The sequence below is a fragment of the Hypanus sabinus genome, chromosome 9, assembly GCF_030144855.1.
Source record: "Hypanus sabinus isolate sHypSab1 chromosome 9, sHypSab1.hap1, whole genome shotgun sequence".
NCBI classification, from domain to species: Eukaryota; Metazoa; Chordata; class Chondrichthyes; order Myliobatiformes; family Dasyatidae; genus Hypanus; species Hypanus sabinus.
In genome coordinates, this window is record NC_082714.1 from 145,330,301 (window position 1) to 145,342,992 (window position 12,692).

The 12,692-nt window shown below is 37.6% G+C and overlaps 1 protein-coding gene across 2 annotated transcripts in view; it reads left to right on the forward strand.

The window, feature by feature from the left end:
- The window catches only part of rpn2 (ribophorin II), a 63,765-nt gene that overhangs the window by 16,790 nt on the left and 34,283 nt on the right, over positions 1–12,692 (forward strand). For both annotated transcript variants that reach the window (XM_059980743.1, XM_059980744.1), the window contains exons 5-9: positions 2,210–2,285; positions 4,116–4,250; positions 5,365–5,541; positions 7,634–7,752; positions 12,480–12,585. In XM_059980743.1, the coding sequence (XP_059836726.1) occupies positions 2,210–2,285; positions 4,116–4,250; positions 5,365–5,541; positions 7,634–7,752; positions 12,480–12,585 (613 nt within the window). The remainder of the gene's footprint in view (positions 1–2,209; positions 2,286–4,115; positions 4,251–5,364; positions 5,542–7,633; positions 7,753–12,479; positions 12,586–12,692) is intronic.

Here is a 12,692-nt window from a genome sequence, read left to right on the forward strand (position 1 = left end):
AGTGGCAACTATGGCGTATTCATACACACTCGGAAGATGAATCCCTGAATATTGCCCAGACCACCGACTTAAAGCAGTCCTGTAAGTGCTCTTCTGCCTCCTTTGACCATACCTTCTTAGTCCTCACCACTAGACTAATGCTGCAGTCATTAGTCTCTGCTGAAGTAGAAATCAGCCAGGTGATCAGACTTTCCGAAGTGTGGGCAAGGGATGACAAGGTAAGCCCTCTTAATGGTGGTATAGCAGTGGTCAAGTGTTGACTCTGGGTCGGTACACGATATACTGTGGTAGTTGTTCAAGCTGGCCTGGTTGAAACCTATCGTGATAAAGAAGGCATCGGGGTGCACTGTTTCATGCCTGCTGATTACAGTTGCAAGAAAAAGTTTGTGAACACTTAGCAATGATCTGGTTTTCTGGATTAATTACTCATAAAATGTGGTCTGTTCTTCATGGTCACAATAATAGACACAATCTGCCTAAACTAATAACATACAAATAGTTGTACTTTTCATGTTTTTATAGACCACATTGTTTAATCATTCACAGCTCAGGTTGGAAAAGGTATGTGAACCCTTGTATGTAATAACAGGTAAAAACCTCCTTCAGCAGCAATAATCTCCACCAAACATTTCCTTTAACTGCTAATCAGACTTGCACAATGGCGTAGAGGAATTTTAGGCCATTCCTCTATATAAAACTGTTCCAGTTCATCAGTATTTCTGGGATGCCTTGCATGAATAGCCCTCTTCATACCATGCCACAGCATCTCATTTGGGTTAAAGTCTGGGTGTTGATTTGGCCATTAAAAAGAAAATTCATGTTTTGTAAAACATTGTTGTTGATTTACTCTTGTGTTTCAGATCATTTAATTTCTATTAAGCTTCAGGTGACAGACCGCTACTCTGACATTTTCCTTATTACAATTTTGAATTCATTGTTCCCTCGATGATTGCAAGCCCACCAGGCCAGGAGGCAACGAACCAGCCCCAAACCATGACGTTCCTTCCACCGTGCTTCACAGTTGGAATGAGGTTTTGGTTTTGGTATGCAGTGCCCTTTATTTCCTCCAAACATAGCAGGAAACATTTCTGCCAAAAAGCTCAACTTTTATCTCAACTGTCCACAAAACATTGTAGAACAACCAGATGGTCATTTGCAAACTTGAGATGTACAGCAATGTTGTTTTTTTTAGGGCAGTGGTTCCCTCTGCGGTGTCCTTCCATGAACGCCATTTTTGTTTAGTGTTTTTCTTAGTTGACACATAAACAGAGACTTTAGTAAGTTTTAGAGATTAATGCAGGTCAGTTGATGTTACCCTTGGGTTCTTGTTCACCTCCTTCAGCACTGCAGGTTGTGCTCTTGGAGTGATCTTTGCAGGACACCTCTGAAAGTTGTTTTGATCGAGGCATGGTGCACTTAAACAGATCTTTCCTGAGAATAACTGGCTCTGTCAATAACCCGACTTTGTGGGCCTTCTTTATAGGGCCTGGCACTTCTACAACCCACACCTCCAATCTCATCTCATTAATTGGAACACCTGACTCAAATAGCTTTTGTAGAAGGCATTACCCTGGAGGTTCACATAGTTTTGGGAACCTAGTCTGTGAATATTTAAATGGTTTTACCAGTATTGACGAGAAGAAGTACAATTGGTTGTGTGTTATTAGTTTCGGCAGATTTTGTTTGTCAATTATTGTGACTTAGATGAAGATCAGACCACATTTTATGAGTAATTAATGCAGAAAATCAGCTAATTGCAAAGGGTTCACCAACTTTTTTCTTGCAACCATACATTGCCGAGCTCCTCCAGAGACCGCCTGATCTTTACCTGTGGAATGTACACCACTACTAGGACAATGGTGGAAAATGAAGTTTTCTCTGATCTTTTTTAAGTTTTCTAAAGTACAGAAAATTTGTTTATTGTATGGTGAACTGAGATATTTCATAAAACTTCTCTTTGCATCCCATCCGTACAGATCATTTCATCACTTGCTCATTGAGGTAGTACAAGGGAAAACAATAACATTGCTGAATAAATTGTTACAGAGAAAGTGCATTGTAGATAAACAAAGTGAAATAGTGTTGCATTTTTGTGGTGGTACAAATTGATTATAATGTAACTCAGTTTTAATTTGTCATTAGCCTTTTTTTTATTTGTGTATATATATGCACCCCTAGTATTAAACAGCTCTGTTCTTACTCTTGACAGAATTATCCATGCACTCTTGGCAGCTTCTTACCTTTCTCAGCAGGCTGATCTGAAGAGCATTATGGAGGAGATTGAGGTAAAAAACCTAAAAATTAAAAAGCTAGACAGTCAAAATTAATAAGGGAAAGTTTTAAAGTTCTAAACTGACATTCTATAAGGAAAATGTTGATACAACTTCTGGGTATAATGAAGTGACTTGGGTGATTTGGATTTTGGCAAGTTAGTTATTTCTGTAGAAAACATTTTACCTGTAGGAAAAGTAATGAAAATACAATTATAAGTGGTAACTCTTGATTTGTAATGTTAATGGACATTTATATGTATTACATGACCCTTTGAGATAATGTTAACTTTTATACCTAAAGTTCATTTGAGAACTAGGCCTCATATTTGTTCTAAAGAGTATTAATTGTTCAGCAGTAGCTCTGTTATTTTGTATATGACCTTGTGTATTTTGTTGTCCATTTTGTACTTAAGGCTATAAATGCTAACCTTTTATTTCCCTTTTAAATATAATATTTTCCTTTTAAATATATTTGAATTTGTAGATTAAATCAGTACATGCAAATAAATCACCTGAAGCAGAATTATACCTTTTGTGACTTAAACTCTTGAACACTACGCCCATCCTGGATGCCTATAAGTTCATTTACAGTTTCAAACTGTTTGTTAACTAGGTTGCTTTAAATGCAACTGTTGCCTTAATGGATGGAGCAACTCAGTTAATCAAGCTCCCTTAGCACCAGGTAGTCGAACCTCTAATTTTAAGACAAAAACCTAATTTGGATGATTCATAGTTTATTCTGTTCTCTGGAGGCTTTGCTATTCAAATCTTTTGCAAATCAAGTCAAGTTTAGACTTTCTATTAAAATGGCAGGTGATTTAATTGTGAAATTCTGCTGCTTTTCCTGCTTTCTATATGCAAGTCGAAGCCATGGTTTCAAAACTATATCACTAAATTTTGTAGTAAAATTAAGATTAAGCATTTTTATTCTCCTAAGCTTAATATGATTCCTTTAAAGGTCAATAATTTTGTGGTGCATTTTATTGTTAACATGTATATTGTATTTTAAAATTTGTATACCTTTTCAAGTAGTTTTCTTTTATTCTTTAGATGAAGCCTAGGTCAACCATTCCCTCAGTGTTTTCACATTTCTTGATATTTAACTGAAATTTGCTCCATCTTGTAAACCTTTCACAAATCATATCCAATGTCTTGAGTGAATCTTCCTTGTTTTCAGAAGATAAAGCAGGCATTGTTTTAGGTTTTAACCGCCATGTCAATTAAGTAGTAATAGGTCAGGAAGTAATACATTTTACAGTAGTCATTCAAATTCGTTAGCTACTTGTAGCCCTTTTTTGTAGCATGTAACTTTCTCCCCCACTGGCTTTGAAAGTCACAACTTAAACAATCTTCTTATGAGCTAATTCCTGGCATTGTAACCTGGGTGGAAAAATGTTCAGACATTGAAGCACATTCTTGGTCTTGTTAATTTAACTGCCAAATTCAAACATAACCATTGATCAAATACACTCTGAAATCCAAGCCCTGCTGATTCAGAATAATCAACATTGCTATCGTTATTTGTTAAGAACTTAGCTTCTATCAGGAAAAGCTCGAGTACCAATTACAATCTTGATTCAACAAGGTTAGTGAAAGACGTTTTGAAGCAGAGATTGATGATTCCATAACTCTAACAAAGAAGTTCTATTAATTTTTTCAGATTACCCAAGGTCAAATTTATCTGTGTTTGCCTTTAATATTTAATTGCATAAGGGTGAATTTCTGGTACCCAAATAGACTTGGGAGTCAATTATTCTAAGTTTTTAAATATTAGATGGCTCTTTAAAGTCAAACTAAATTTGGTACTTTGCAATTGATACATGAATTTTCTTTTCTTTTCAGGATCTGATTGCCCGCCTTGATGACCTGGGGGGTATTTATCTTCAGTTTGAGGAAGGGTTAGAAACCACAGCAATGTTTGTCACTGCGGCCTACAAGCTCTCTGACCATGCTGGAATGGAACCAGCTATCAAAGAGGTGAATAAGAAGCAGGAATATTAATTCACTTGAACAGAAAAATCAATTAATAGTACTCTATTAAAGTTTTCAAAGTGGTATGTATGTTTTGTGGAGACCCTGCCCGTTTTTATTTCAAACAAGAGAAAATCTGCAACAACACACACGAAATGCTAGGCCAGGCAGCATCTATGGAAAAGAGTACAGTAGACGTTTCAGGCCAAGACTTTTTACTTTTATTTTAGGGGTAATCAGAAGAAATAGATTCCTTATTCTGGATTTCTGAAATATTATATTTTAAAGTACGCCTGCACAGAAAATGTATGTTTTCAAATGATGTATTCAATTAACTTTAACAGTTTTTTTGAAAAACTTAATTATGCATCCTTGCCATACCACTCCATTTCCTTTTGGGTAAGGAAGAGGAACGTGTCATCAGTAGCACCAGTCATTACAAAAGGCTTTATGTAGTCCAATAAACAGATCACATTTAATGTTGATGTTCTTTTGTTATAAAAGCCATGTCCTTTCCCAGTCTTCTAATGTCTTTGCCCACTGTCTTTGATTGCCCATAATGTGGTCCAGTTTGATGGAATGGTGCTTGCTTGATTCCATTTTGATCTTTCTATTTGTAATCTAAGCATCACCACTAGTGATTTTTCATCACTTATTATCTTTGACCTCCAGCAGCCTCCTCTTACCTCCATTTTGCCCCCCAGACAAAATCATAGGGGAAAAACCAACCTCATCCTGTATGTCTACCTGTCATCTATGGAAAAGAGTACAGTAGACGTTTCGGGCCAAGACTTTTTACTTTTATTTTAGGGGTAATCAGAAGAAATAGATTCATCTATCTGTCATGGACAGATCAACTCAAGAATTTTGAGGGTTAAGGGGTTAAATATTTGATTTGAGATTAAAAATTATACACAAGCTTTGTGATTCTAAATGATCACTAATGTTTTAACTGATCGTGCTCAAATTTGTGGATGTACATAAAGAAATGCAGAAAATGAATTCATTGCTTCTGATCCCCTAATATCACTGGAAAGCTAAAATATCTCCTATCATCTTTTATGTATTATGTACAATTGCGTATTTGTAACATTCAGCATTACTGTTTTTTAAATTTCAGGATCAAGTCATTCAATTGGTTAATGCTATTTTCAGTAAGAAGTATTATGCCACATTGTCGGAGGCTTTCAGCATTGCCTGTGCGGCTGCAGCTTTATCCCAGAACCATCATCACGTTCCAGTTATTGTAGCACCTGAAGGATTAGCCTCTGTTTCCCATAAGAAGACCAATCTGAAGGTAATTTCTATTACGTCTGCTTACTTTGCATTAACTCAGTTCATCACGAATATCAAAAGTTTTATTTTCCAAACAGCAAAATTTTTCTTCCTGAGTTGTTAAAAATTTTGAATCTCATTTTTGTACATTTCCTGACTTAATGACTACCTTTGTTGCCTTCATGATCTGAGCAACCTGGCCCTCAACATTTTGTATGTAACTGTACCAAGAGTGAAATACTGCAACAGCAATTTGCGTTTATGACCTGGGCCAGATGACCATTATCTATTGCAGTTTCATCAAACGAGTATTTAGTAAAATGGGTCTGAGTGAGGAAAAAATGAGATGCTTTGTCAGATGATACAAATGAATGTTCTAATTTGGTCTAAACAACTTATCTTCACTTAATTGCTGAATCTTATTGATGTAGCTTTGCTTTCAAGTACTTGTCTGGGTGTAGAGGCTTAGCAAGGCTCAAGTGGTAGCAGACACTCAAATCTGCACTGATGTAGTCTCACCTAAGCACTCCTGATAGCAATGGCAAATGGAAAGCCCTGCTCCTTGGGCTTGTCAGCTTTAAAGTTGTGAGACATTTTTAAATGTTTCTGATATATGGAAAAATTAAAAACAGTCTTGAGTTTAATCCTGAATGAGAATCTTGACATCTCATCTAACTTTGGAACAACATTGGAAAGGAAATGGTAATAAATTTGGACCATACCCAAAATTCTGGAGGGACTCAGCAAGTCAAGTAGCATCTAGGGAGGAAAATACTCAGTTTATGTTTTGGGTGAGGCGTTTCACGATTTGGACCACTTTTTGGGTTAACGAATTATGGATATTTGGAGGATCAAAATTGCCTTTTGTGCTTCAAAATGAATACATGTGAAATGGAAAAGATAGTAAATTTGTGAAGTTATGCTATTTTTTTGCATTGATTTTTAAGGTGTGTAGATTCATTTTGCCAAATGACTTATCATTTAGATGCTTTTGTTCCAAAGCTATAACTATGTCTTAAATGTCGAGAAGGAATTAGACTTGTTCAAGTTACTAAAAAAGTTATGTTTAAAGAGAATATTTTAAACTGCAATTCCTTTGTTCTGGTAGTTGGAAAAATAGTAAATTTAACAGTAAGAACTAATAATGTGTTTCACAAAAATTCACCTGGCTTTACCTTTAACCAATAGTAGCCAACAGAGGCAGATTCACTTCCAGGACAATTTACCACTTTTCATAGAAGCAAAAGTAATCATGGTATAACATCTGAAAAATGAAGGGGAAACTGTATGTGCCCTTAACAAGTGGCATTTATATTGTCCTCGAGCATGGATTACGAACCAGTGGCATGTGCACCCAAGATGGCAGGTGAAGAAATTTTGTTGGCATGTGGCATGTAGTGCCACCCTTCAATTCTATAAACCACACCCAGGAGAAAAAGATACATAATTATTATCTTTACTGCCAAATGAGGCAGTAAATGATTTTTTTAACAACCCAAGAGCTGTGAGATATTCTCACAAGATATTTACAAAAGTCATGAAGTTGGGTGATAATATTTGGAAATCCTTGCAGATCTGCTGCATGTCTCAGTATTGGATAGGAATCACTTGGCCAGTTGGCATTAGCTTCACTTTGCTTTTATATTTTCTTCTGTCATTTGTGAGTGAGCACTGGATTTTCAGTGAGAATATGGTAAATATTGTATGTAGTTTTGCACCTGCATTAATATTTAATAGTTTTGCTGAAATGCTTCATTAATTTCGATCTGTCTCTGTTACACTTCCATAAATAGTAAGATAGTAAATACACATAATAGTTAACAGGACTCATCCTTTTACCTTCTAGTACATGATTATTGTACTTAAATCATGAATCAGTAATAAAATTACTGCTCAAAATTAATATAGCACATGAGAGAATTTTGTAGAAGATCATCACTAATTTGGGCAAACACTTCAAATTTTGCCGCTCCAGGATATACTTTATGATATATTTTAAGAAGCAGCAAATTATTGTTGGCAGCTGGAAGGAATCTTTGATTGCAGTTGTGTTGATAAATCTGAAAATGCTGTTAGCTTTTACTCCATTTGATATCCACTTTTCTTTTCGCTAGTTGCGTGTGATGAATGTCATGTCCCAGAGTCTGACTTCAGCTGATGTTCAACTTGAATATGCCAAATCTGTTTTGACAAAGAACACAGTTCTTCAGCAAACATCTTTTACCTTAAATGGGTAAGAATGAGACTTTGTGACCTATTCATCTAGGTCTCAGTGGATGATCTGAAATGACTGATACTAGTTATCTCTATAAGTTGGAGATCTGATAAATTTCCCACTCTGCACCAACTCAACGAAATCCCATGACACTGAATTTCAAAAGAAAAGGTGTACAAGATGCTGGCAACAAATGTGGTAAATAGCTGCAATATAACATTTAAGGAATCTTCTATTAGAGCTGAAATGTTTGTATATATCTGATCACGAGAAAATGTGCAGATGCTGGAAATCCAAAACAGCCTGCACAAAATTGCTGGAGGAGCTCAGTAGGCCAGGCAGCATCTATGGAAAAGAGTAAGTAGTCAACATTTCGGGCCGAGACCCTTCATCGGGACTGGAAAGGAAGGGGGGGGAAGAGTCTGAGTAAGAATGTGGGGCGAGGGGAGGAAGAAGTACAAGGTGACAGGTGAAACAGGAGGAGGGGGTGATGTAAAGAGCGACGAAGTTGATTTGTGAAAGAGAAAGAGCCAGCAAAGGGGAATCTGATAAGAGAGGACAGAAGACCATGGAGGAAAGAGAAAGAGGGAAGAGTACCAGAGGGAGGTAATGGGCTGATAAGGAGGTATGGTGAGAGAGGGGAAACAGGAAAGATGGAGAGGGGGTTGCAATTACCAGAAGTTCAAGAAACCAAAGCTCATGTCATCGGTTGGAGGCTACCTAGGTGGAATAGAAGATATTGCTTCTCCAAGCTGAGTATGGCTTCATTGTGGCACTAGCGAAGGCCATGGACTGACATGTTGAAATGGGAATAGGAAATAGGATTGAAATGGGTGGCACCAGGAAATCCTGCTTTTTGTGGCAAATGGAGCAAAGGTGCTGGACTAGTCACCCAATCTACGTCGGGTGTCACTGATATACAGGAGGCTGTGCCGGGAGAACTGATACCGTCGATGACCCCAGCAGACTTGCTTGGTGGTGGGATCCCATTGGCGATGGCAGAAGTTAAGGAGAATTATGTACTAGTGAGTACAAAAGTAACCCTATCCCTGGTGTGGAGGTGGGAGGATGGGTGAAGGCAGATGTGGAGTGTAGAAAGAGATGTCCTTCTTCAAAGAAAGGAGCTTCCCTTCCTCTATCGTCAACACTGCTCTCACCCACATCTCTTCCATTTTGTGCACGTCTGCCCTCACCCTATCCTTCCGCCACCACACCAGGGATAGGGTTCCTCTCAGACAATTCTTCCTACTTATTCCTTGATCAGGACCCCACTGAGGAGCACCTGGCCATTGTCTCCTGCACCATCACAAACCTTATCAACCCTGGGGATCTCCCATCCACTGCCAGCAACCTCATAGTTCCCTCACCCTGCACCTCCCATTCCCATTTGTACAGGGCCCTGGTGAGACCACATCTGGAGTATTGTGTACAGTTTTGGTCTCCAGGGTTAAGGAAGGACATCTTGGCTGTAGAGGAAGTGCAGCGTAGATTCAGAAGGTTAATTCCTGGGATGTCCGGACTGTCTTACGCAGAGAGGTTGGAGAGACTGGGCTTATACACGCTGGAATTGAGATTGAGAGGGGATCTGATTGCAACAGATAAGATTATTAAGGGATTGGACAAGATAGAGGCAGGAAATATGTTCCAGATGCTGGGAGAGTCCAGTACCAGAGGGCATGGTTTGAGAATAAGGGGTAGGTCATTTAAAACAGAGTTAAGGAAAAACTTCAGAGAGTTGTGGGGATCTGGAATGCACTGCCTCGGAAGGCAGTGGAGGCCAGTTCTCTGGATGCTTTCAAGAAGGAGCTAGATAGGTATCTTATGGATAGGGGAATCGAGGGATATGGGGACAAGGCAGGAACCGGGTATTGATAGTAGATGATCAGCCATGATCTCAGAATGGCGGTGTGGGCTCGAAGGGCCGAATGGTCTACTTCTGCACCTATTCTCTATTTCTACCTCTTACCCAGGATCCATATACCTGACTGTCCAGGTAGAAACCATTCTTTCTGCCTGCTCCTGCCCCACTGAACGTGTCTGCATACCTCGACTGTATTTTATCCGCCTGGTTTAGTCCCTTCCTAACCTACATCTGTGACACTTCACATGCTCTTGATCTTTTCAGTGTCTTTAAGTTGCCTGGCCCAATCATCTCATTTGCTGGCTGGATGTCCAGTCTCTGTACCCCTCTATCTCCCATCAGGAGGGCCTTAAAGCTCTCCATTTCTTTTTGGACAACAGACCCAACCAGTTCTCCTCCACAACCACTCTCCTCCGTCTGGCAGAACTGGTCCTCGCCCTCAATAATTTCTTCTTCAGCTCCTCCCTCTTCTTTCAAACCAAAGATATAGACATGGGCACTTGCATGGGTCCCAGCTATGCCTGCTTTTTCGTCGGTTACATGTAAGAGTGTGTCCCAAGCCTACACCGTCATCGCTCCCCAACTCTTCCTACGCTAAATCAACTTAAGTCTTTGAATAACTGTTTCTATTTTCACAGCTGCTATATGGACTGATGTGTGCTTCTAGCGTTTTCTCTCTTTATTCAGTTTTCTATTACCTGTAGTTTCTGATTTTCAGTTCATGTATTCAGTATCGGTATTAAAAAGTCTTTGGCAGCATATTGATGATGTTATGATTCGTGTTTTTCTTTGAAAAGAATGTAGTATTACCTGCTGACTATAAACCTTCCCATCTAGATCAGGTATCTAACTTAAGTTCAAATCATGAAAATTCCGAATTTTCAGCAAAATTAAGCAGTCAATCTCATTGAAGAACTCTCAGTTGTATGTCTTTTTTTTTCAGTTTTACAAAATAAAGAGTGAAGTGTATACTAGAAACTGTAGCACTTAATGTTTTGAAATATTTGACGGTTCTACACTTCACACAAATTATTGTAGGATTGCAAAGCTGCAGTTAAAGCATGATATACTGTGGCGACCCACTTTCTGCGCAGGCGAACTGGCTCACAAATAGCCCGCGTGCGGGTAGAGACTTTGGTACTGCACCTCTGATGTAATTTCCGCCCAGAGAGGGTGGGAACTAGGGAAGATGTTACTTGCCTTGTGTTTTTAAAAAAAAAACAGTTGGACAATGGGGTAAGTATCCTTTCTTTAAGATTAAACAAGATTGGGAAAAATAATTTAATTTGACTTTTATAATGGAGGACTGAATGCGGATCTTGAAGTTGGTTAATTCTTCCTCGATTTGTGCTAGCCATTCATTGATTCAATTTAAAATTGTACTATTTGACTAAGGAGAGATTGTCTAAAATCTTTCCTAATGTTGATAGTTATTGTGATAGATGTAAAACTGAGACAGCTACACTGACACAAATGTTTTGGTCTTGTTCTATACTAGAACAGTTTTGGAAGTCAGTTTTTTCTACAATTTCTAAAGCACTTAAAATTAATTTACAACCTAACAAATTAACTGTGCTCTTTGGAATAATACCTCAAAATATTCATGGTATTTCTTTGTCTGACCAACATGTTATTGCGTTTGTTACGTTGATAGCTAGGAGGGCCATTCTGTTGAAGTGGAAGGACACGTCGGCTCCCACTCTGTCACAATGGTTCTGTCAAGTGATGTTATGTCTTAGTTTGGAGAAAATTAGAAGTCGAACCTTTGAACCTATGTTTGATTTTGAGAAAAGATGGGGTTCATTTGCTCGTTACTACCATTTGAGTTAATTGATAGATTTTCTCCACGATCTAATTGTAAATTTTGATATAATTTTTTTTGCTGGCGGTTTGATGTTTATCTTTAGAAGCTTTTTGTATGACGCATGGCTCCGGGGTTGAACACCTAATGGGTCCTTTTCTCACCTTTTTCTTGCTTTAGTAGGGTTTTTTCTTTTTTGTGTGTGTCACCATATTTTTCAATCCTTAATATTTTTTTTCTCTTTTGAGACATTGTGTTACTTCGATGTACTCTTGTTATTTTATATAATAATAAAAAGATTTAGAAAGAAAGGCAGTTGAAAGTATTAATGCTGAAGATGGTCTGATAAAAAGGAATTTTAAGATTTGTGCTGTGGTTGGTGGTAAATCAGCACATCTTGTGGAGGAGCATGGAGTCACTTAATGACTGTTGCATTTTGATTTACAATACAAGTCTTCGCTCTAGAAATTGTAATTTCTTGATGAAGTGTTAGGTTTTATGAACTAATAAAATCCTGAACGTAGGATATTTGGTTTTAATATTGGTACACTGCTAGGTTTAATCATAGCTTTATTTATTCCCTTTATTGAAATACTTCTCATGGAATATGTTAAATAGCAAATCATTGGATCAGATTGTTTCTATGTCACTTTGAGTTGAATGGAATATGCCTTGCCCATCTTGAATTTTTTTATATGTTTGTGCAAGAGAATATTGGGCTCTGAATTTAATATCTACAACTCCAAGACGGTAGGCATCAAAGAAAGGTCATATCCAGCATCTGTTAGATCTTCTATTTGTTTTAAATGTCAATTAGCACTTCAATTGAAGTTACAAGGTCACCTTGTCTCATCTTGGAATGGTGTGTGGGATAAAGTAGTTGTATAATGTAAAGAAAACACTACTTCAAAAAAATTGCCTTTTTCAAATTGCATGTCCATAATTTCACTATTTTATTGGAACTGCTTTGTTTTGAAATTGGGAAAGGCAAAATTTCCTGTGAATTCTTAATTCTGGAAGTTAATATTTTATCAGATAACATTTTAAATATTTATTGACACCTAATATTATGTTTTTCATTAGTGATGTTTTTGAATTGAATTTTATGGAGGCAAAGCCACCAAGTGGATATTACGATTTCTCTATTGTTGTGGATGGAGATAACCGATTTAGGGGAAATCATGTTGAGGTAGGTGTATCATTTTAAATGGTACTGTATACAATAACTTCTTTAAAATGAAAGTATGAAATAGACTTGAGCGGTTTATCTCCGTAAATATAGTATGATTTGTACGA